The sequence below is a fragment of the Bos mutus genome, chromosome 19 (assembly GCF_027580195.1).
Source record: "Bos mutus isolate GX-2022 chromosome 19, NWIPB_WYAK_1.1, whole genome shotgun sequence".
NCBI classification, from domain to species: Eukaryota; Metazoa; Chordata; class Mammalia; order Artiodactyla; family Bovidae; genus Bos; species Bos mutus.
In genome coordinates this window covers 31011215-31032656 of record NC_091635.1, presented here as the reverse complement: position 1 = coordinate 31032656, position 21442 = coordinate 31011215, and the positions used below count along the sequence as shown (strand labels likewise).

The 21442-nt window shown below is 53.4% G+C and overlaps 1 protein-coding gene across 5 annotated transcripts; it reads left to right on the top strand.

The window, feature by feature from the left end:
• The first annotated feature begins 8754 nt into the window (after positions 1 to 8754).
• On the top strand, positions 8755 to 19643 carry C1QL1 (complement C1q like 1). Of its 5 annotated transcripts, none has more exons than XM_070389966.1 (4): positions 8755 to 9644; positions 15494 to 15633; positions 18302 to 18455; positions 19190 to 19643. In XM_070389966.1, exons 1-3 carry the CDS (start codon positions 9048 to 9050, stop codon positions 18411 to 18413), a joined length of 849 nt encoding a protein of 282 aa, XP_070246067.1. In that variant the 5' UTR covers positions 8755 to 9047; the 3' UTR covers positions 18414 to 18455; positions 19190 to 19643. The 5 variants fall into 5 exon arrangements, with proteins under 5 accessions (XP_070246067.1, XP_070246066.1, XP_070246065.1 ...); XM_070389965.1 differs by having other exon boundaries at positions 19066 to 19643; XM_070389964.1 differs by having other exon boundaries at positions 19062 to 19643.
• The last annotated feature ends 1799 nt before the right edge of the window (positions 19644 to 21442 follow it).

Below are 21442 nucleotides of genomic sequence, written 5' to 3'. Positions count from 1 at the left end.
GAACTGGGAGGAAGAGGGGCTGGGTGGGACCTTTCAACACCATGGCCCAGGCTGGTGGTCAGACACCCTGGTGAACCAGCTCAAGAAAGTAGCCCTTGTCAGGCAGAGATTGATTATTGATTACTGAGAGATTGATTATTGATTATTTCCTCCATAGCTGGCACCCAGCACTGGGTCAGACACACCACAGGTCCTCCGGCAATTGTGTGGAGTCATCAATCATGTGCCTGGATGTCCAAAGCAAGTTTTCCCAGCTTCCAGCTCCTAGTACTACAGGGCATGTGCCTGAGGAGTGGCCCTACAGTCAGTCCTAGGTGTCCAGGGCGTCCCAGCACAGGCAGACAGGAACTCCTGTAAGCTGAGCTCACTTCCCCATCTTGGCTAGAATTTCGATTTGTTCGTACTGGACCTTCCTGGCCCATGGGACTCCCCTTGGCCTTGCCCAGGTAATACCTACATCCTGGTGTAGGTCTGTCCAGAAAGTCAAGACACTGGAGTGGGAGAAAAAGAAGGACAGGGACCTCCACAATATTGTGGGGGCTCTGGCTGCTGTGTGGAACACCCAGCTGGAAACACAGACCTAATGCAGCATCGAAGTCAGGCTGGCAGGTGCTGCTGCTCTGTGGCTTCCCATCTCCCTCTCGAGGGCCCAGACCAGCTGTTTTCACTAGGATCGGGGAGCCTAACTATCCCGATTTCACAAGATGAGAAGAAAGGGCTGGATCATGCTTAAAATGGCCAATCTCCTTAGGCCAGAGCTGTGATGAGGGGGAGAGAGAGGGGTGCAGGGTTCAGGGGCCACAGATGGGCACTTTCCTTGGCAAAAGGCACCCGGCCCCACCCCCAGAAAACTGTCCTTCCAGCTGCCAGAAAGGAAGAGCAGGGGCCAGGGTGGGGGCAGAGGGAACAGGAGGAAGACAGCCCGGAGCTGGCATGCCCTCTGGAAGAGAAGTCCAGTGTTGGCAGTGGTATGGGAAGAGTTAAGAATATTCCTAAAATAGTCCAGCCGGAGCCTAAGCCAGCCGGCTAGTGCCTCTCCCAGAGAGCAGATCTATAGCTGGAAAAGTCAGCCTGCTCTGTGCCCACCGCCTGCTGCCTGGCTGGGGTTGCTAATTAAGCCTCCCTCTCTCCACCAGTTCCTCCTACTTTAGCCGGCAGGGATGGGACTAAGCGGAGGGGCCACATCTTCCCAAGAGACAGGGAACTCCTGCTGGGACCAGGAGTCTTATGGCCAGACATCCCCCTCAAACACGCCCCAACCTGGGTCATTGAAAGGGTCAACCTTTGAGGGGGTGGGGACCCCCCAGTAGCTCATTGAACACCATCTTCTCCTAGCTCTGTGCTTCCCTCCACCTGGGGCCTCTGGGGGTAATGTTGGGTCAGGGAGGAGGCAGGCTGCCTTGTTTCAGGGTAGGACCAGCTGCAAAATTTACTGGCCCAGAATGAAATGAAAATGTGGAATTGCGTGATCAAAAATTGTTAAGAACTTCAAGGTGGTGCTAGCAGAGCATTAAACCAAGTGCAGATCCCTTCTGAGTGCAGGCCTCTGTCAGTAAACAAGTTGCATGTCCACGAAGCTGGCATGGTCAGGGTGCATTTAACCAACATTTCCTAAACACCCACTGCTCTGTTCCACTGCCCTTGTGGCTCTGCCACCTCAGAGATCCCCTCTCAGTCACTCCTGTTCTCAAATGTACGAAGATGAGGTGCTCAAAGACCCCTCTCTGAACACGGAAGGGAGGCTGGACCACCTCCCACCCCTTGCTGACTTGGACTCTCCAAGAACACTGCAGCGAGAGTTCCACCCCCTTCTCCGAGCTCCACCCTCCACTACTACCCTCAGAGGGTCTTTGGGGAGTTCCACCCCAGTATGGGGGTGAGCAACCAATCCTCTTCTCCTTGCTCCCTGACCCCCACCGGTGGGGTCCTAAAAAGAGCCCCTGTGCGTCCCATTTGACTCTGTCTCAGACTGGCCAATGACCTGGGGCCAGCCAGTTCCCCTCTTTGGGCCTCGGTGTCCCTGTCTGTCAAAGGAGACTTCTCTAAGACCTTTTTAGACCCTAAGTTCTAGTTCTCCTGGGTGAGAATGCAAGGAAAGGTTTTTTTCTAGAAGTGGGAGGGCTTCCCAGGAGAAAGCCCTCCACAGTCTTCCTGGGGAGCCGGAGGCTTTCTCCCTTGCACCCCCATCTTTAGGCCTGGGGGTGTCTTCCCCAGGAGGCAGGAAAGCCAGCTGACCCCCATCAGCCAGGTCCCTCCTCCTCCACCCTCTCCCCAGGACTCCTCCTCCTCCCTTCCCCCACTCGGGTCTGGGGGATTTGGAGGCTCTGGGGGAGCTGAGGCCTGCCAGAGAGGGTGGGAAGCCCGTGCACTGTGCTGGCCGGGCGGGGCCTTCCCTCTGCTGCCTTTGCAAGAGGCTCAGCATAATTGCACTGCCTGTCACTCCTGCGTCCCGCTATCTGTCTCTCAGGCTGACCCCGCGCACCCGCCATTATATTGGTTCCTGTTGGGGCTGCAGAACCTTATTACTTATACATGCAGCTGGGAAATGCAGGCTGGGCTGAGGGGAGACGGCCCCTCCGATTAGGTCTCCCCTCCCACAGCCGGGGCCTTTTCAGCGCTGCCTCCCTGGAGCTGGATTGGGATGGCCTGCCCATCAGAAAGGGAGGGCAAGGGAGGAGGCCTAGGGCTGGGCAGGTCCCTAGAATCTTGGGGCAGGAGATCCAGAGTCCTTTGGCAAAGGAGCATCAGAAAACCTGCCTGTGACCTGGGTACCTGGGCTCAGACCACTTCATCCTACTCTCTCTTCCTAGGATATGGGGCTGGGAGAGGGGCACCTGAAGGAGGTTCCTCACCAACCTGAGTCCCAGCCTGGTGTGTCCTGCTTCCCCACCAAATGACAACACAACTTCCATTCTCCCAAATGTCCCCTCTTTAAAGAGGGGCTGCGATTATGGAGGCTTTTCCTCTGGAGGATCTGCAAGTGTCTGAGTTGAAATGTCACGAAGGGATTTTAAATATTTTAACAGATGACAATGAGGAATTTTCTTTTAAAGAGAACCACAGCCTCTCAGAGCTGCCCTGGACAATTCTCCAGCCCACAGAAAGAAATGGAAGCCCTAAAATGTGATAGACATCTCCAAACACACAAGGCAAGTTGGTGGCCTAACCGGGCATTGATAGCCAGTCTCTGCCTCTTGGTGCCCAGTTTCCCATTCTGCCCAAGACAGGACTGTAGACCAGTGGCATCAACCAAAAACCATAAATCTGCCCTTTTATACAACTGAGCCTTAACTCAAGCTGTTCTTCATCCCTAAAGGATCTACCCTTGCTTTATCCACCAGGTATGCACCTGGTGGGCTGAGTGGTGAAGAGCCCCCACTCAAGGTCAAACAGACCCAAGTTCTAATTCTGACTTTCTCTCCTCCTAGCTGTGTGATCTCAGGGAAATACCTTCACCTTTCTGAGCCTCAGTATCCTCATCTCCAGTGTAAAGATGACAATGCTTATTATTCCTTACACTTCCAGTGAGTATTAAGTGAAAGAGTACATAAAGTGTCTGGCACATATTGGTACCCAGGTAATGGCAAAAACACTCATCCACCCTTCATTAATTTCATAAACATTTACTAATCTTTCCAGAAATCTGTAAGTCTCCTGCTCCCTGTTCTACCCCCATCCCATCCAGATCAGGCCACTATAAGCTCCCACTTCTGCTTTAATCCCTCCTCCCCACAGTAGCCAATGTGATCCTTGTAATCTGAAAAAAATCCGATACCACTCACCTGACACTCTTCAGTAGTTTCTAATTGCCCTTAGGATAAATTATACATCTCTTGTCACAGCCCATGAGGCCTTGCAAGCTTGTCCTTAGAACATGCTGTTCCCTTTGCCTGGAATAATCTTCCCTCCCTCCCTCCCTCTCTCCCTCCCTCCTCCATCTTTGGCAGCCATCCCTTCACCAGTGCTATCCTTTCATCAGGGTTTAACTTAAATATCACCTCCTCTAGGAAGCTTCCCATGATTCCCCACCTCCAGATGAATTTAGGCATCACTGCTGCATGTTCCTATAGCATCCCACACATTCCCAGGCAGCACATCCAGTTAGATAGCAGTTGTTTGTTTAAGTATCCAGGTTTCTACCATATGCTGTAACTACACAGGGTCAGAAGACTTTTCATGCTCATCACTATATCTTGTAATAATATGAGATCAACTAATACGGGCTTATAGAATAAATAGAGGATGGACAAACGGATGAATAAACAAATGGAATACCTCTCCTGTAGAGTCCTCTGGGCAGGGAGTTTTTTTGGATACCTCAGAATACCTAGTGCAAGCCTCTACCCAAGCCTTAGTTTCTTCAGCTATAAAATGGGGGAAATAATAGAATCTATTTAGTGGGGCTATTAATACAAGCTATGTAATAGTTAATATAAGCTATGTAATAGTTCTTAACTTATCATTAATAGGCTGTTAAATTTAAATGAGATAATACACGTAAAGTGCTTAGAACAAGATCTCATACTTAGGGATGTCCCTGGTGGTCCAGTGGCTAAGACTCTTTGCTCCCAGTGCATGGGGTCCTGGGTTCAATCCCTGGCCAGGGAACTAGATCCTACATGCTGCAATTAAGAGCTCACATGCCACAACTAAGACCTGGCCCCGTCAAATAAGTAAATAATTTGTTTTAAATCTTGTACTTTACCCGTGGCTGATTTATGTCAATGTATGGCAAAAACTGCCAGAATATTGTAAAGTAATTAGCCTCCAATTAAAATAAATAAAATATCTTGTACTGAGTAAGTACTTTTTAAAAAGTTAATCATTCAGTTCAGTTCAGTTCATTTGCTCAGTCGCGTCCGACTCTTTGCGACCCCATGAATCGCTGAGCGACTGATCTGATCTGATCTGAATCGCAGCACGCCTGGCCTCCCTGTCCATCACCAACTCCCAGAGTTCACTCAAACTCATGTCCATAGAGTTGGTGATGCCATCCAGCCATCTCATCCTTTATCGTCCCCTTCTCCTCCTGCCCCCAATCCCTCCCAACATCAGGGTCTTTTCCAATGAGTCAACTCTTCGCATAAGGTGGCCAAAGTATTGGAGTTTCAGCTTCAGCATCAGTCCTTCCAATGAACACCCAGGACTGATCTCCTTTAGGATGGACTGGTTGGATCTCCTTGCAGTCCAAGGGACTCTCAAGAGTCTTCTCCAACACCACAGTTCAAAAGCATCAATTCTTCGGCGCTCAGCTTTCTTCACAGTCCAACTCTCACATCCATACATGACCACTGGAAAAACCATAGCCTTGACTAGATGGACCTTTGTTGGCAAAGTAATATCTCTGCTTTTCAATATGCTATCTAGGTTGGTCATAACTTTCCTTTCAAGGGGTAAGTGTCTTTTAATTTAATGCCTGCAATTATCATAGTATTTATCATTTCTTTCTGCCTGTTTCCCCTGCCAAAGTGTGAGCACCTCAGGAATACTGCTTAGGTCTTGATCATCTGGGGACACACCACCACAACCACCTCCCCACCTCCTAGGGCCCAGCTAGATGCTTTCAGTAAATGTTTACTGAGTGAATTAATGAATGCAGATTTGCCAGCCAATGAGTCAGGGCACTGCACTCCCTTTCATCACTCACAAACCCAGACACACACTAATGCAAACAGTCTCTTACACATTCACACCCACTCACATTCATTCAAAGAACCCCAAAATACCACAGAACCACCTCCCAGCTTCCTGATGTCAGCCGTGCATCAAAGAAGAGCCTTACCCACTGTCCTGCATCCACCGTACTACCCCACCAATGCCCAGTACTCCCGCCTCACCTCTGGAATGATGGGGGCTGTAGGAGGAAGGAAAGCCAAGCTGGACCTTTAGCTCCCAGCATGGGCAGTATCCAGCTACAGATGGCACTCCCCTCCTCCCTTCCTTGGGGCTCATTTCTTTCCTCTGCTGAAAACCTGGATCCCTGGGCTTGGCACATTGAAGAAGAGGCCTGGGAGCCAGAACTCCTGGGTTCCTTCCTCACTCATCTAGTCCTGTCTCTGAATCCAGGCGCATAGTGGGCCATTGTCCTCCTCTCCTAGCACCAGCACAGCAATTTGTAGGAAAAGAGCCAGGACGAGGAGACCCCATGCCCAGAGTGGTGGAAGGGCCTTAATGTGAAATAATTATATTAGCCACCCTTTACTGGGCGCCTAATAAGGGTCAGATACTGAGGCCAGTGCTTTGTTACCTTCATGATAACTCATTTAATCCTTACAACAACCCTTTTCCTGAAGAATACCCTTGAGGAGCCGCTAGTTAGCCTAAAACCACCAGCTGAGACTGGCACGCAGGTCTCGAACCCCAGAATCATCAACTGTCAAGATTTAGAGAGTTGGGGGTGGGTGGGGTGGAAGTGCTGGAGGTCCTTAGGGATAAACCTGGGGAAAGGGGTCCTGGGATTCCGGGATAAAGGGGCTCGGAGCGCCGCAGAGAGAGGGGGTCACTCTCCTGTGGGTACCTGGGCGGGGCCGGGGCGCTACCCGCTAGCCCCTGGAGGCGCAGGGCGGTGGCCCAGGCTCACAGGCCAAGATGGCTGTTAATTAAAGTGCTGGCACCAGCTCCTCTCTGCAAAGTTTGAAGCCGTTATTTTCCACTCCAGCGAAGCGGGGAGAATCCGGCTGGGCTGACAGAGACGCCACACCGCGCCTGGGGAGCGGGCGCTCTTTCTGGGCGGGGGGCGGACCGCCCTGCCACACCGAGCGCGCCCTGGAACCCCAGGGCGAGGCCGGGGGTGCGTGCTCCCGCCCCTCCGCGGCCTCGGGCGGCCAGCCGCAGTTTCACCGGCGGATTCTGGAAGGACTCCCGGTGGCGGACGAGCTCCGGCGGCATAGCGGAGGAGGGACCCGTGTGCGCGCGAACTAGGGGGCGGGGGGAAGGGGGCTTGTATATATCACACATCGATGACCGCGCACTTGTCCCTCGGGTCAACAGCCTGTCACTCTTGGGGGGAGTGACTTCCTTCTCCTGCGCTCCAAGCCTACCTCCTTTCGGGCAGTAAACGCTATCCAAAGACCCATCAGGAGGGTTGGAGGAGCTTGGAGTCAGGCTGCCAGTTTGAATGCCGTCTCTGTCCCTTAATAGTTGCGTGACTTTGGGCAAATCTCTTAACTTCCCAGAGCCCCAGTGCTTCCTCTGTGAAATGAAAATAATGATGGGCTTTACCTCTTTGAATTGCAGTTGAGATCTGGTGTGATGGTGTATGTAAAGCACTCAACACAGGGCCTGGCACACTGTAAGCCCTGAATAAAATGCTATTGATTGCATTTTTAGCTCCTTCCATGGTGAGGGGATCACTCTAACCAGGGCTCAGCTGTGCTTAAAAAGTCCTATCTCACCACCCCTGAGTTGACATCCTCTTGTCCCTGTCCTCCTCCCGGCTCAGGTGGGGTTAATCAATCCCAGCTTTGGGAGGGAAGAAAGGAAAGGGGCTAGAGGGTCATCTTTTAGCAGCAGCTAGTGGCCTCTGAATGGCAGAGCCCTCCAGAGTAGACTGGATACAGGAGGGTGAGAGAAGCAGTGGAGCAACATGAACTGGGCTTCATATAATGTGACAAATATTTTGATGGAAGCAGACGCCTTTTAGTTTATGCAACATAAACACTTTACTGCACTTGAGGAAAAGGATTGCCTCATACAATCTGATGGAGAAAAGAGTTAGAAGCTCAGGAGGCTGGTGGCAGGGAAGGAGGGTGTGGAGCCAAGGGGCTGGGTGAGATCAACCCCTCTTGGAAGCTGGGAAAGGGGGCGTCACCAGCCAGGGACATGTCTATACTGGTCAGAATGGAGAAATTACCTGGGGTGCCCACTTTCTCAGTGCCCCAATTTCCCCCTTGTCTAAAAGCAGGGAGAAAGGAATTGATCAGAGTAAGATGGAGGAGTCCCTGGCCCCATCCCCAGGAAAAAGCAGCCTGACCTGGCCTGGAGCGCAGGGAGGAAGAAGTAGAGGTTAAGGAGGTATGGGTAGAGGATCCTGCTCCTCCTGGGGTAAGGCGGTCCCGGGAACATCCAGGTGCCCCCCCCCCCAAAAAAAAAGAGGAGGGAGCAGCTGCGGTTAGTACTTGGAATTCTGTGGGCACCCTGACAGGCGTACCGGCCCACCTCCATCTCCCAAACAGGCGATCTGAGAGACCTGAGTGTGGACTCGCCCCATCGACGCCCTCCTGCCTTCCCCTCTTCTCCCCGCTCATAACACGCTTCCTTGTCCTTCCTTCCTGCTCCTCTCTTCGTCCTCCTCTCAATCTCTCTTTGTGCCCTGAAGACCGAGGCGCCCTACTGCAGCCCCCGCCTCCTGCGGGCAGTGGCCCCTCGCGCCTCTCTCTGCTCTAGGTTTTCTTCATACCAGACCCTCGAAGCCTCTCCTCTCCTAGTCACCCTCGGCGCTCTCTAGTTCTCCCTAGGGCTCCCTCTTCTACTAGTTCTTTGGTTCCTACTCGCCCCTTCTCTAGGGGAGCCTCTTCTGCGTCCCGGACTCTAGCCCCCTCTCTATCTCCAACGCTCAGTCTCTTGCTCGCCTTGGGTCTCGCGGCTCCAGCCCTCTACCCGGCGGCCCCGCCCCGGGCCCCGCCCCTCTAAGTGGGCGGAGCCACACCTCTCACAACCCAATTAGGCGCCGGCCCAGCCTTCAGCCCCACCCCTCGCGGCGCAGAGTGGGCAGGGCTGGACCGCGCGGAGGGGGCGGTGGTTCCAGCACCGGGAGGCGGGAGGAATCGGCAGCAGGCGGCTGCCGCTGCGCTTAGTTCGGCCGCGCAGCGGGAGGGAGGCGCGAGGCAGGAGCCGGCGGCTGGGCTCGGCAGCGCATCCAGCGCAGCGCGGCGCCCCGGGCCCGGCCCCATGCCCGCAGTCCAGCTGGACCGCCCTTGAGCGCGGGCACCTCGCCCGTGCCCCCTGCCGCCGGCACCATTGCCCCGACGGCGCGGCCGGGCGGCCCGGCGCTCCCCAGGCTCCGCGCCGGCCGGAAGACGCTGCTGGCGGCCGCCGCGGGCGTGGTGATGCTGCTGGTGCTGGTGGTGCTCATCCCCGTGCTGGTGAGCTCGGGAGGCCCGGATGGCCACTATGAGATGCTGGGCACCTGCCGCATGGTGTGTGACCCCTACCCCGCGCGGGGCCCCGGCGCCGGCGCGCGGCCCGACGGCGGCGACGCCCTGAGCGAGCAGAGCGGCGCGCCCCCGCCCTCCACGCTGGTGCAGGGCCCCCAGGGGAAGCCGGGACGCACAGGCAAGCCGGGCCCCCCTGGGCCCCCCGGGGACCCAGGTCCTCCGGGTCCTGTAGGGCCACCTGGGGAGAAGGGTGAGCCGGGCAAGACCGGCCCTCCCGGGCTGCCAGGCGCGGGGGGCAGCGGCGCCATCAGCACGGCCACCTACACCACGGTGCCGCGCGTGGCCTTCTACGCCGGCCTCAAGAATCCTCACGAGGGTTACGAGGTGCTCAAGTTCGACGACGTGGTCACCAACCTCGGCAACAACTACGACGCGACCAGTGGCAAGTTTACGTGCAATATTCCCGGCACCTACTTTTTCACCTACCACGTCCTCATGCGCGGCGGCGACGGCACCAGTATGTGGGCGGACCTCTGCAAGAACGGCCAGGTGGGCCCGCCGGGGGCATGGGGCTGGCCTGGGGGCAGGGCACCCAGGGAGCCCGGGGCCCACGGGTACGGACGGGCGCAGATGGAGACCCGGAGCGGCTTAGACATTACAGGCGGGGATGATCCAGGCTAGCGGGCATCCCTGATCCCTCGGCTTCTGGGCGCCAGCTCCAAGGCAAGTGCTGCTGGGCACCTGCGGCACGGAAATGCGGGAAATAACATCCAACTAATAATCAGAGCGCAGGCCGCGCGGACTGGCCCTTGGGGGCTTGGCCCGTGGGAAACAGCATCTCAGAGCTAGGATTCTGGTTGATACCAGCTAGTGGTGAGGGGCCGAATCAGGATGGGCTCTGGGGAAAGGCAGCGTCTGCGCCCGCGGGCGCTTGGGCGCACCGCTAGGCGCGCAAGCGGAGAAGGCGAGCTGTAGGAGATGTTTTGCGCACAAAGGCAAAGGGAGCCAAGCGCACAAAGCCTTAGCTACAATACATCCCCCGCCCTTAGGAAGGGACCATTGGGCAGATCTGCCACCCTCTGCAAAACCCGGGACTGCGCGGCCCCTTCCCACTGTGTCAGAGCTAAGCGCCCAAAAAGATGGCCAGAAGGGAAAAGTTTTTCCTTCTGAGGCAGGACAAAGAGGTGGAAACTCCCCTTCCTCTTTACCTCTCAGCTGCAATTCCTGATTCCTGTGGTGTCAGGGCATCCTCTTCCTTCCCTATCCCCATCGGAGAGACCAGAGCGGAAGGCACCAAGCTCACGAGGTCTTTGGTACCTGGGACCAGCGATGTCTGGTGTTCTCCTTGGAACTGCTGCCCCAGGACCAATCTTGACCTAACCCTGCCCCAGGGTGGCAGTTTTACCGAGCTCCCTTCACTTTGGTTCCCCCTCCCTTCCCAGAGCTCCCAGACCACAGGTGACCTGGGGCCCCTGCAGTAGTCAAGCAGAGCATCCTTGTGGAAGCAGGTGCCTGTGTGGATCAGAACTAAAGCTTTAGTGGGAGTTGGGAGGAAATCTCCTGTGACTGAGACCCAAGGTCCTGCTGGAACCCTCCCACTGCAGCACTACTTGAGGTGGACCCCATTTAGGGGTGGGGAAGGGACAGGCCTTAGAGTCAGCTAAAAGCCTGCCAGGTGCTTGTAAGTCTGCCCCTCTCCTCCCTCCCTTGCCTGCTCTCCCTCTTGTTTCTGCCTCTCCCCTTCCTCTTCCTCTTTCTCCCCTCTCCCCATCTCTTGTGCTTGCCTCTCTCCTCTGTCTACCAGTCTGATCTGTCTCTCCGTTGGTTTCTGGTCCCCCACCTCTGTGTTTAATCCCTCTCTTTATTCCTTGGGTGTCTCTCTCCCACTTGTGTCTGTCAGGCTTTCTGTGTCTCTCCTCTTTGTCCTTCATTCTTGACCAAATGGGAGGCCCCAGTATCCAGTGAGGACTCTCTCTGCAGACAGCCCCACAATTCCCCTTATTAATCACCAATAAGGGATTCAACAGTGTCACCTTCATCAGTGAAATTTCTTCCTTTCCCAAAGAAAGTTTGGGCTGGCACCAAGTTGAGGTTTCAGGGGGCTTGGACCACAGCTTGCCTGGATAGGGAGGTGGTCACCAGGCCACCAGTGGGCCCTACTGTGCTACTCAAGAGGGTGCCGCAGGGCCCCAGAGGTGAGACAAGAGGAGGCCCCAAAGATGGTGGGTGCTTGGGGCAGGTGTACTTGCTTCAGTCAGTGGGAGGTGAAACCGACTCAAAAGGCTCTTCCTACCCCTTTAGTAGGGGCAGGGCACTGGCAGAGCCTGACAAGGAGGTGGCACCACAGGCTGGTAGAAGAAAGGAGGTGACTTTAACCAGGGGTTTCAGAGATCCAATATTTTAACAATTACTCCTGCCCCCCTCCCACACACACAAATCCAAGATAAACAGTGGGGTGACAGGCCCTGGACCTCCCCCACACTCTCTGTGACTTCTTCTAGATTGTCCAAGAGACTCATTTCCTCTCACTAGTCATTCCATATGACTAGTTCTGAGCTCCGAGTAGGAGCCAGGTTTGGGGTTCCAGGGGTTCAGTCTGCTTGCCCTCCAGGACCGCATGGTCTGTGCAGGGGAGACACAATAACATGCCCCAGCCATTATTGTGAGGGAGAGGAGACCGGGACCCCACTGACACTCCTGTCCTCAGATGTGTTGGCTGGAGGGAGTGATTCAGTGGGCCCTAGCTCAGACCAACCTGGTCTGGGGAGAGGATGATGAACCTCGGTCCCCTAGGGGACAAGACACAGCTAGGGAGAAAATGAAAGGTCAAGTGTAGGGAAAGGCCGGCTCAGAGGTGGAACAGGACATACAAGCCAGAATGTCCAGAGAGCAAAAATGACAGGGCTGGGCAACGGGTGGAAACAGAAGGGAGGAGCCGGCTCCTCCCACGCCTTCAAGACCAGGGGCAGCCCTGGGCTCTGTGCTTTTCCTTCCTGGCTTCCTGCCTGCAGAGAGACTTCCAGAATTTCCTCTAGAAAGCAGAGCCGCGTCTGGGCCCTGGTCCTTCCCTGGGCAAGATGGGGAAAGCGGGGAATCAGCACCTTCCTGCCTGGTGCTGGGTCCCTTTCCCTAGGGGTAGCTCTGAGTCATCGCTGCACGGCCAGATGGCAGTAAGGCCGGGTCATTATGACACAAGGACCTGAGGAGCCTGGGGAAGGGACTCGAGGCTGGAGCCAGTGCCCTGAGTGAGATGAGCTCCCTGCGGTTCCTTCTAAGATCCACAGTTCAGATGGTCCCCAGAGGATATGAAACTGATACACCGGGCTAGGGAAGGGGGGCTGTGGGGGGACGGTCAGGGCCTGTGGGAAGGGGAGTATTACAAATGGACAGGGACTTGGACACCAGAGTCTGAGTGAGGGGGGAGGTGGTGGGGTGTGTAAATTGGGGACTGTGGTACACGAAGACCTGACTGGGGATCGGCCTCTCTGATGAGGGGATATGACCTCCCTGCCCACCCCGCCTATCTTGCCGCTGTCCTCTCTGGCCTCTAATGCCTTTCACAGGACAGAGCACAGCGCCTGGCACAGTAGGAACTCAGGCATTGTGTGAAAGCACACAGGGGCCAGGCTGGCTGCCCGTGGGAGCCACACCTGCATACCTGAGACCCCAGCTTTGCTCTGGGGGCAGGGGCACATTTCCTGGGTTCTTGGCCCCTACCCCACCCCCACTCCAGACCTCTAATCAGACCAATGCCTCAGTTTCACTTATTGGTAGCCCTTGAGGAGGTGCTTCTCTTGTACCCCCACATGACAAGTCCCAGACTTGCGTTCCAGCTTCTACAACAAAATGAAATCCCCAGACTTCCCCTCGACCCCTGGGAGGGACTGGATGCCTCTACTATTTCCAGTCTTGGGCAGAGAATCAGGACCCCTGGGTTCCATTGCTGGCTCCCCCACCGTCTACGGATGGAAGAGCATTAATTCTCCCTGCCTCCATGGATAATTAGGATAATCACAGCAACAATCATGGTGATGAATAAATAATAAACATAAGCATAACAGTACTGATGCCTGTCACATCACCAGGAGATTCCTGATGACAGATGACTGTATTCTAATGGATCTGGCTATTAAGCAGCACACTGTTTTAATGAGTTAAGGCTAAATTAATCTGGGTAATAAAAATAATTGTTATTAGAAGTAATTTATTAGCAAAGATAATGAAATGCATGTGTAATAATAAATACCACCAGGATTAGGGCCCAGGGAACAATACAGAAGTTGGTTGCTTGTTTTCAGCTCTTTCCTGGTAGCTCAAAGCCCCATCTAGATTAAAAAATTTTTTTTCCTTTGCCACCAAAAGGCTTTTACAATGGTGGCAGTGGGTGAGGCAGGATCTCATCCATTTTCTAAACAGAGAAACCGAGCTCCTTAGACGGCGTCCCTCCCTCATTTGATTTCCCCTCACCTTTAGCTGGACCAGGAGTTTTCCCAACTAAGTGCCCCCAAACAATTCCCTCCCAGGTTGGAGGAGAAAAGCTTGAGGGGTGAGAAGGGGCTGAAAAGATCTGGGTTTTCAATGGCAGACTGCACACAAATATGTCAGTCGGGTCCTTACGGTGCAACATTGTTGCTGAGTCAGCAGCTTTGGCACAGCCGACCTATAGTGCTGCCTCCCGATCAGGAGGGGGGATGGGTCCCTCTCCTGATCTGGCTTGGTCCAGCCCTGACTGTCAGCCTATGGGGGTGCTGCCTTCAGGGAAGGGGCAGGATGGAGAGGGGCTGTTGAGGAGCCTGGCTGAGAGGACCCCATTCAGTGCAGACTCTCTGCCCATCCTCCACTCAGAATATCCAGGAGAGGCCCCAGATCAGAGGGCTCAGGACTTGCGTTGGCCTCAGCGGTTGGAAAGGAATGCCTGGAGAGAATGTGTCCATCATCCCACATCCTCAATATCTTATGATTATAGCTCCCCTCCCCCACCAATGATGTGTCAGGCTTCAAATCCAAAGGCTGGCGCTCCCCTGTCCCTCCTGATGCTCCTGCCTGTCCCTCCCCTATTCCATCAAAACAAGGACCAGCAAGGATATCAGAGCAGACTGAGGATCACAGAGGGATGTAAGGTTTCAGAAGGGATGATTCCTTTCTTCCCATCCACTTCCTTTCTACCACCTTCTACTGCCATAGGGGTGATGCCGCCGGAGGAGCCAGAAGTCCTCTTGGGATGGGGTAATAGTCACAGCTGTAGCTACAACTCCTTGAGGTGGGACGCAGGCCCAGCCTGAGCCTTGGGAGGGGAAATGATTCCCAGGCCTTTCATCTCACTGTTCTTGTGTGAAAGACTCCAGAATGGACTTCAGACAGGGAGTTGACACAGAATGGACCTCATACAAGGAATCCACACAGAAGGTCTCAGTACTAGGGTTGTTGCTTACTAGCAGCCTGGTATTGATCCAGGCCTAGACCTGTAAGGCCAAGGGGCAGTCTCCTGTCCAGCCACTGACATGAGAATGGGTGGATGTGGCTGAAATGTAGGCATCATTATTGCAATAAAGCAGAGGGGGTGGTGGCAGGGCAGGGGGATTTGCTTGGCTGTCTAGTAGTCAAGAATTCATACTCCCATTGCAGGGGGCATGGATTCGATCCTGGGTTGGGGAACTAAGATTTCATGCCACACGACCAAAAAAAAATTATATATATATAATTTTAAAAAGGAGGGAGAAAAGAATGATGAGAGGGGATGGCCTTCCATCCCTTGGGGGTCCAGAGAATTCCTCTCTGCAAGCAAGAGTTCCAGGCCGGGGATTCCTGGAGACACTGCTGAGGTCCTCAATGGGCCAGACAGAGAGTGGGGCTTCCCTAGTGGCTCAGATGGTAAAGAATCTGCCTGAAATGCAAGAGACCCAGGTTCGATCCCTGGGTTGGGAAGATGCCCTGGAGAAGGGAATAGCTACCCACTCCAGAATTCTTGCCTAGAGAAATCCCTGGACAGAAGAGCCTGGCAGGCTACAGTCTGTGGGGTCACAAAGAGGCAGACACGACTGAGTGGCTAACACTTCAGTGGGCCAGACAGTGAGACCTAGGGGAGTTAAGGAAGCCGATTACACTGAATTACACTGACAATTCAGACCCAGATTACACCTGCCCTAGAAATCCAAGGCTCCTCTCTAACCCCCTCCCAAAACACAAAGTTAGGATTGCAAAAGGGCAGTGCTGGGATGATGGGAGGAAAGCAGGCTGACAGCCCTGATGATGCCGCAGGTGGGGCTCTGGGACCCTTCAGATTCTCTCCCTGCCTTCCCTCTGACAATCCCCCTCCCTCCCGGACCCCACTTCTCTCCCTTCTCCTCCCCTACCCTCTCACACATACCCTTACTCTCCTAACGGCCCAACCCCCACAGGTGCGGGCCAGCGCCATCGCCCAGGACGCAGACCAGAACTACGACTACGCTAGCAATAGCGTGATCCTGCACCTGGATGCGGGGGACGAGGTTTTCATCAAACTGGATGGGGGCAAAGCGCACGGAGGCAACAGCAACAAGTACAGCACCTTCTCCGGCTTCATCATCTACTCTGATTAAGCTCCTCCATCCCCTATTCCCCCTGGGCTCCCCCTCCGGGTGGGGTAAAGGATGACCCATCCTCGCCTACCCCCTCGCAGCCCTCCCGGCTATGACGCCCCTGGCCCGTCCTCACCACCTTCCGGGCCGCAGCTAGCCCTCCCGCCGGCTCACCGCAGAGCCGGGTCCAGCGCGCCCTGTCCTCGTTCCTCTGGAGGCGGTGTTGACCGTCCCCGCCCCGGCCCGCGCTGTATATTTGTACAGTAAGATTGTTTATTGCCCACCCTACCCACCAGCCCGCCCCAGCAGGGGTGGGGGAGAGGCCTCAGCGGGTTCCTCCCCGTGCTCGGATGCGCTGCCCACATGCTCTGGGGTAGCGCCGCCTGGGGGAGGGGTTGGTTGGGGGCTGGATGGCTTCCCAGCTACAGCCCTTGGCCGGCTGCTGCCCGTCTGACCAAAGCTATAATAAAACACTTCCACCCCGCTGGCTTTCTGACTGTGCCCTGGAGAGGAGTTGCAGGAGGGGACAGCGAACCCTGCACTCCTCCAGATGGGGAATGAGTCTACTGGAAGTTTCTCGTGGATCTGGGAAAAGCCAGAGTCAGAGGTGCTCCAGGAAGAGGTGGGCCAAGGGGCCCAAAGCACACCATGGCCCAAGAGGGTCGGGGCAACTGGAATAAGAGGCATAGAAGATAGCCTAGTTACATCATTTTCCAGGGTGGAAAAGCTCCATCTCTTTGACCTTGAAAGTCGCATCAGCATTGCACAGGCACAGCCAGGTTTAAATTAGGAGACCTGGGTTCTGGCCCCAGTGCCACCCTGTAGGATGCTGGCTAAGTCACTCTCTCCTGACTCAGTTCTGGGTTAGTGATAGCAATGAAAGGAACAAGCGTTGTATTAAATGCTGGTTGACCTTGACCCAAGCACTTCACCCCTGGGCCTCAGTTTTCTCATTATAATGAGACTTATCTCACTTGACTGAGGGTTAAAGAGGTATCATGTATGTGCTCAATAAACACAGCTTTTATTATTTATACATCACTTTAAAATTTGCCAAAGGCTTCCTAGTGGCTCAGATGGTAAAGAATCTGCCTGCAATGCGGGAGACTCGGGTTCAATCCCTGGGTTGGGAAGATCCCCTGGAGAATTCCATGGACTGGCAGGCTACAGCCTGTGAGGTGGCAGAGTCCAACACAGTCCGTCCAACACACACTTTCACATACCTGAAGTGAAAGTGACTGACACTTTCTTCTCATTCAAGTCTTCTCATCCAAGTCTTCCAAGAGCACTGGGAGGTTGGATGAGTAGATTTTATTCTTCTTCAAAAGAGGTTAAATAGCTTTTTAAATAAGACACAATCACTACGTTCTTGATTGCACTTGAATTCAAGAAGCCGTTGCTCACTGGAGACGACGCACCAGATCTCTTTGCCTTGTCACTGCCTCCCTCATCCCCTATAACTGGGGCCATGATGGTTGCACACAGGGCATTCCTAAATTATAATAGCTAATACTTAGAGAACATCCACTTTGTGTCTGACACCATATAAGAACTTTATAAATATTATCTCATGGAAATGTGTATGGAGTGGGAGTGGACTGGCAAGGAATACTCCCATGCCCTTTAACATGGATGCTGTTTTATCCATTTCTGATGAGGAAACTGAGGCTCAGAGGATAAATACTTTGTCAGAGTCACAAAGCTAGGAAGGAGCAAACATCAGTATTTGAACCAAAGACCATCCTCTTACCCAGCACACTGTATATCATGAAGATTTGGGGTTTCCAAAGCAGAACCAAGGAAGGGGGGCTTGGATGCAGGCCAGCGCTTCCACTCCAGCACTGTCCTGTGGAGGCTTGATAGAACTTACAAGCATCTGCCCTGGGCAGCAGCCATGGGGTGAGCCTCTTGGAGAATCCCAAGGCTCTACACTGAGGGAGAGTTCCCATCTGGCTTCCCCCTCCCACCCCCCCGCTGGCTCAGCTGGAGAGACAGGAAGGAGGGGTGGCCTCCCTCCCAGTCAGGCCCCATGTATGGACCCTTGTCATGGCTGGCAGACTTGAATGACTTTCTTTATCCTCTCTCCTCTCCCCTACTTCCCCCTACTGCCAGCTGTGGCCATTTAATAAAATTAGCTTAATACTTGTTCCTTCCCTGTGGGGTCTGGAGATTGAAATCTGCGGGTCCCCACAAACCCAATAAAACCCCTGGCAGGTCTGTCTGGAATGAGAGTTTCCTTGGGAAGCCTGATTAGATTAGCCAGCAACCCCCCTCTTCCGCCCCCCCCCCCCCAGTGCCACCCACAGCCTCTTATGATTCTTTAATGGCTGCTCTGGCCCAAAATTATCCAGTCACTGCACCTGGAAGCCTCCCCAGCCCTCTCCCAGAGACCACAGGTACTGGCCTAGGACTCTGCAACAGTGAAAAGCATATTAATCATTTCTGAAGGGAGTGCCTGGCTGGCTGGCTTTTCTTTCTGGTAACTGGCCGATCCTCACGTCACTGTGAGAGATGGGACTAAGATCTCCACATTGCAGATGAGGAAAGCATGGTCTGAAGAAAATCCGTGACTTGTCCATGGTCACACTGCAAGTTTGTGACGCAACTGGGACAGAACTAAAGCCAAGAACTTTTTTTTTTTCTGTGCAGGGAACCGGGAGTGTCTAGCAGTGCCAGCTGTTTGGGGAGCATCTCCCCCATCAGACAGGGGCTCCCCAAGGGCAAAGTCTATTTTTGTACTCCTCAGACTTGGCCAACCTGAGGACAAGACTTCGTCTCTACCCTCAGAATGGGAAACTTGAAGGTGAGACTGTGCCTCCTCCATCAGCCCTGGGGTGGGGGTCCTCAAAGATAGTGTTTTGGGTGAGTTAAGGGCGAGGTGTGTATCCCCAGGGACTGGGAATGGGGGTGCAGTTTCCCAGTTGCAGAGTATGGCTGCCCTGTCAGTGGCTCCAAGGGTAGATGCTGTGCTTTTTCTATCTAACTGGGGCTTTCTGAGACCAGCCCCTGGGACTGGGGGTTCCCTGAAAGCAGGCATGTGTCTCCCCTCTTCCTCAGTCAGGGGTATTTCTGGCACAGAAACATTCCATGAGGCAGGGCTGGCAGGTGGGAAGGAGGTTGGACAGGCAGAATGGCGGTTCCACTCTAGAGGAAGGAAGGAAGACGCCTCCCCAGGCCACCTCCCCTTTAAAAAGATGTGTGATTAATTAATGAATAATCTCCCTGCCAAGGGAGTGTGAGGGTGGCAGTGCCCCCGGAGCTCACCCACATGAGAAATGGCAGGCCATCCTGTGCCCAGACGGCTGTCAGCCCTCGGAGTCTGTGCCACCCTGGTTTCTGGGGTCATGGGGAGCAGAGCAGGCAGCAGGAGCCCACTGCTGGGGGCTACCCTAATTGGATGACTTTGCAGGAAGGCCAGGCAGGTGTGCTCAGCTCTCCACTTCAGCTTGCTACAAACACATCTGCCAGGGTGAGGTCTAGGGGTTAATTGCCTCCCGCCTCACTCCTGGTAACCGATATTTCATTTACTGCTCGGAGGGGAAGCTGCCCAGAGAATCAATCGTGGACAAGCGTCCAGGAGACAGGAGAGCCTCGGAGGCATGGGAGCTGTTTCCCGGAGGATCTCAGCACCAGAAGAGGAGGCAGGAGGCAAGGACCAATTGCTCAAGGCTACTCTGGTGCTCAACCACATTCTGCTGACCCTGACAACAGCTCCAGGACTCCCATGAGCTGGGAGAAAACCCCAGGGGTCCAGAGGCTGTGCCACTTCAGCTAACTGTGTTGTTTCCTCTGCTGTGGTCCTTTCTGCATGTACTTATCCAGGTGCCCCCATAAGCAGTAGCAGGTTAGATGCTGTTAATAAGGTTATTTTCACAAGCAGTGAAGGTATATTTGAAAAGCGGAACTGGAGGTGTGAGCTCCTCGCTCCCTTCCAGGTAACAAACCTTAAAATCCTACAAATGAAGTGATAATAAAGTGGAAGTGAAAAGTCTACACATGTTTGGGACTGGGAGGGCGTGAAAGGGTTATTGAGAGGTGGCAGCTGGGGGGCTGACAGAAAAGGGACCAGAGGGCTCGCCACCCCTGTGCTTTTCACATGCTCCCTATTTGCCCCATCTGCCAAAACTGAGAATCAAAGCCACAGAATGGGTAACTCCCATTACACAGCTGGAGAAACTGAGACCCAGAGAGAAACTCCAGGTTGCTCAGGCTGGTTAAGGGCAGTGCTAGAACCTAAGACAGCAGGACTCAACAGACATGCAGAAACTGGAGTTAGAAAAACTGGGCTCAAGTCCTGGCTATGTTTGTGTTTAAGGAAAAGACATTCACTTTTCTGAGCCTCAGTTTCTCCATCTGAAAAACGGGCCTAATTAAAATATCACCCCTTGCATTAGAAGAACAGAGTTTCAGCCACTGGATGACTGGGGAAGTCCCATGAGAAACTATTTGTATGTTATAAAGCAAAATTCTTTTCTCTTGACCTCTGTGATCCATTTGTCAAACAAGCTCACTTCCCCTTCAGACCTCAGCTTCATGTCACTTCCTTCTGACATCCTCAGATGTTTCCATTTTAGCCCATCTCTCACGTCATTGTAAGTCCTTGTTTAATAGGGTGATTTCGCCATAGACTACGTGCTCTGTGAGTGTAGGAGGTGGGTGTTTATCAACTTCCCTATCTTCTTAGCCCACTTGTCTCATATTAATAAATACTTGTTGAATGAATGATTATAAGAACCCCCATTACCACTTCATTGAATGTCTGCAAGTTACTTTACGTATACTATTTCTAATCCCTGTAACAAGCTAAATATTATATTCTTTTTTAAAAAATAACTACAGAAACGGAGGCTCTGAGAGGCTAACTGACTTGCCCCAAAAGATCAAGCAAGTAAGTGTCCCCTTTCCACTGCCCATAGGAGGACCAGCCTTGGCTCCTTGCCTCACTATGACTCACCTCATCGTCTCCAGCTAATTGTCAGGGGCAGAATAGGACCAGGAAAGACTTGGCTACAGGGCATAAAAGGCTCCTATTCCACTGGTGGTTCCTGGGGACCCCAAGCCTTCAACCATACTCCAAACCTCTGTTAAAATCATATCCCTGTGAAGAGGGAGGGTATCCTTAAGTTGGAAGTCATTCCTTCTTTTTTTAGGCTGCACCATGTGGCTTCTGGCATTTTAGTTCCCCAACCAGGGATGGAACCTAGATCCATGGCAGTGAAAGCCCTAGTCTTATCCACTGGACCACGAGGGAATTCCCTGAAAGTCTACCATCTTGATCCCAAAAGAAAGGCAATGCCAAAGAATGCTTAAACTACTGCACAATTGCATTCATCTCACACGCTGGTAAAGTAATGCTCAAAATTCTCCAAGCCAGGCTTCAACAATACGTGAACTGTGAACTTCCAGATGTTCAAGCTGGTTTTAGAAAAGGCAGAGGAACCAGAGATCAAATTGCCAACATCCACTGGATCATCAAAAAAGCAAGAGAGTTCCAGAAAAACATCTATTTCTGCTTTATTGACTATGCCAAAGCCTTTGACTATGTGGATCACAATAAACTGTGGAAAATCCTGAAAGAGATGGGAATGCCAGACCACCTGACCTGCCTTCTGAGAAATCTATATGCAGGTCAGGAAGCAACAGAACTGGACATGGAACAACAGACTGGTTCCAAATAGGAAAAGGAGTACGTCAAGGCTGTATATTGTCACCCTGCTTATTTAACTTATATGCAGAGTACAGCATGAGAAACGCTGGGCTGGAAGAAGCACAAGCTGGAATCAAGATTGC

Excerpts from the sequence above, each read along its gene's own strand:
- C1QL1 (XM_070389966.1), top strand. The coding sequence starts at position 9,048 with ATGCTGCTGGTGCTGGTGGTGCTCATCCCCGTGCTGGTGAGCTCGGGA. Across the intron at positions 9,645-15,493 it reads ACCTCTGCAAGAACGGCCAG|GTGCGGGCCAGCGCCATCGC; the intron begins GTGGGCCCGCCG and ends CAACCCCCACAG. Across the intron at positions 15,634-18,301 it reads CACGGAGGCAACAGCAACAA|GGAACCGGGAGTGTCTAGCA; the intron begins GTACAGCACCTT and ends TTTTCTGTGCAG.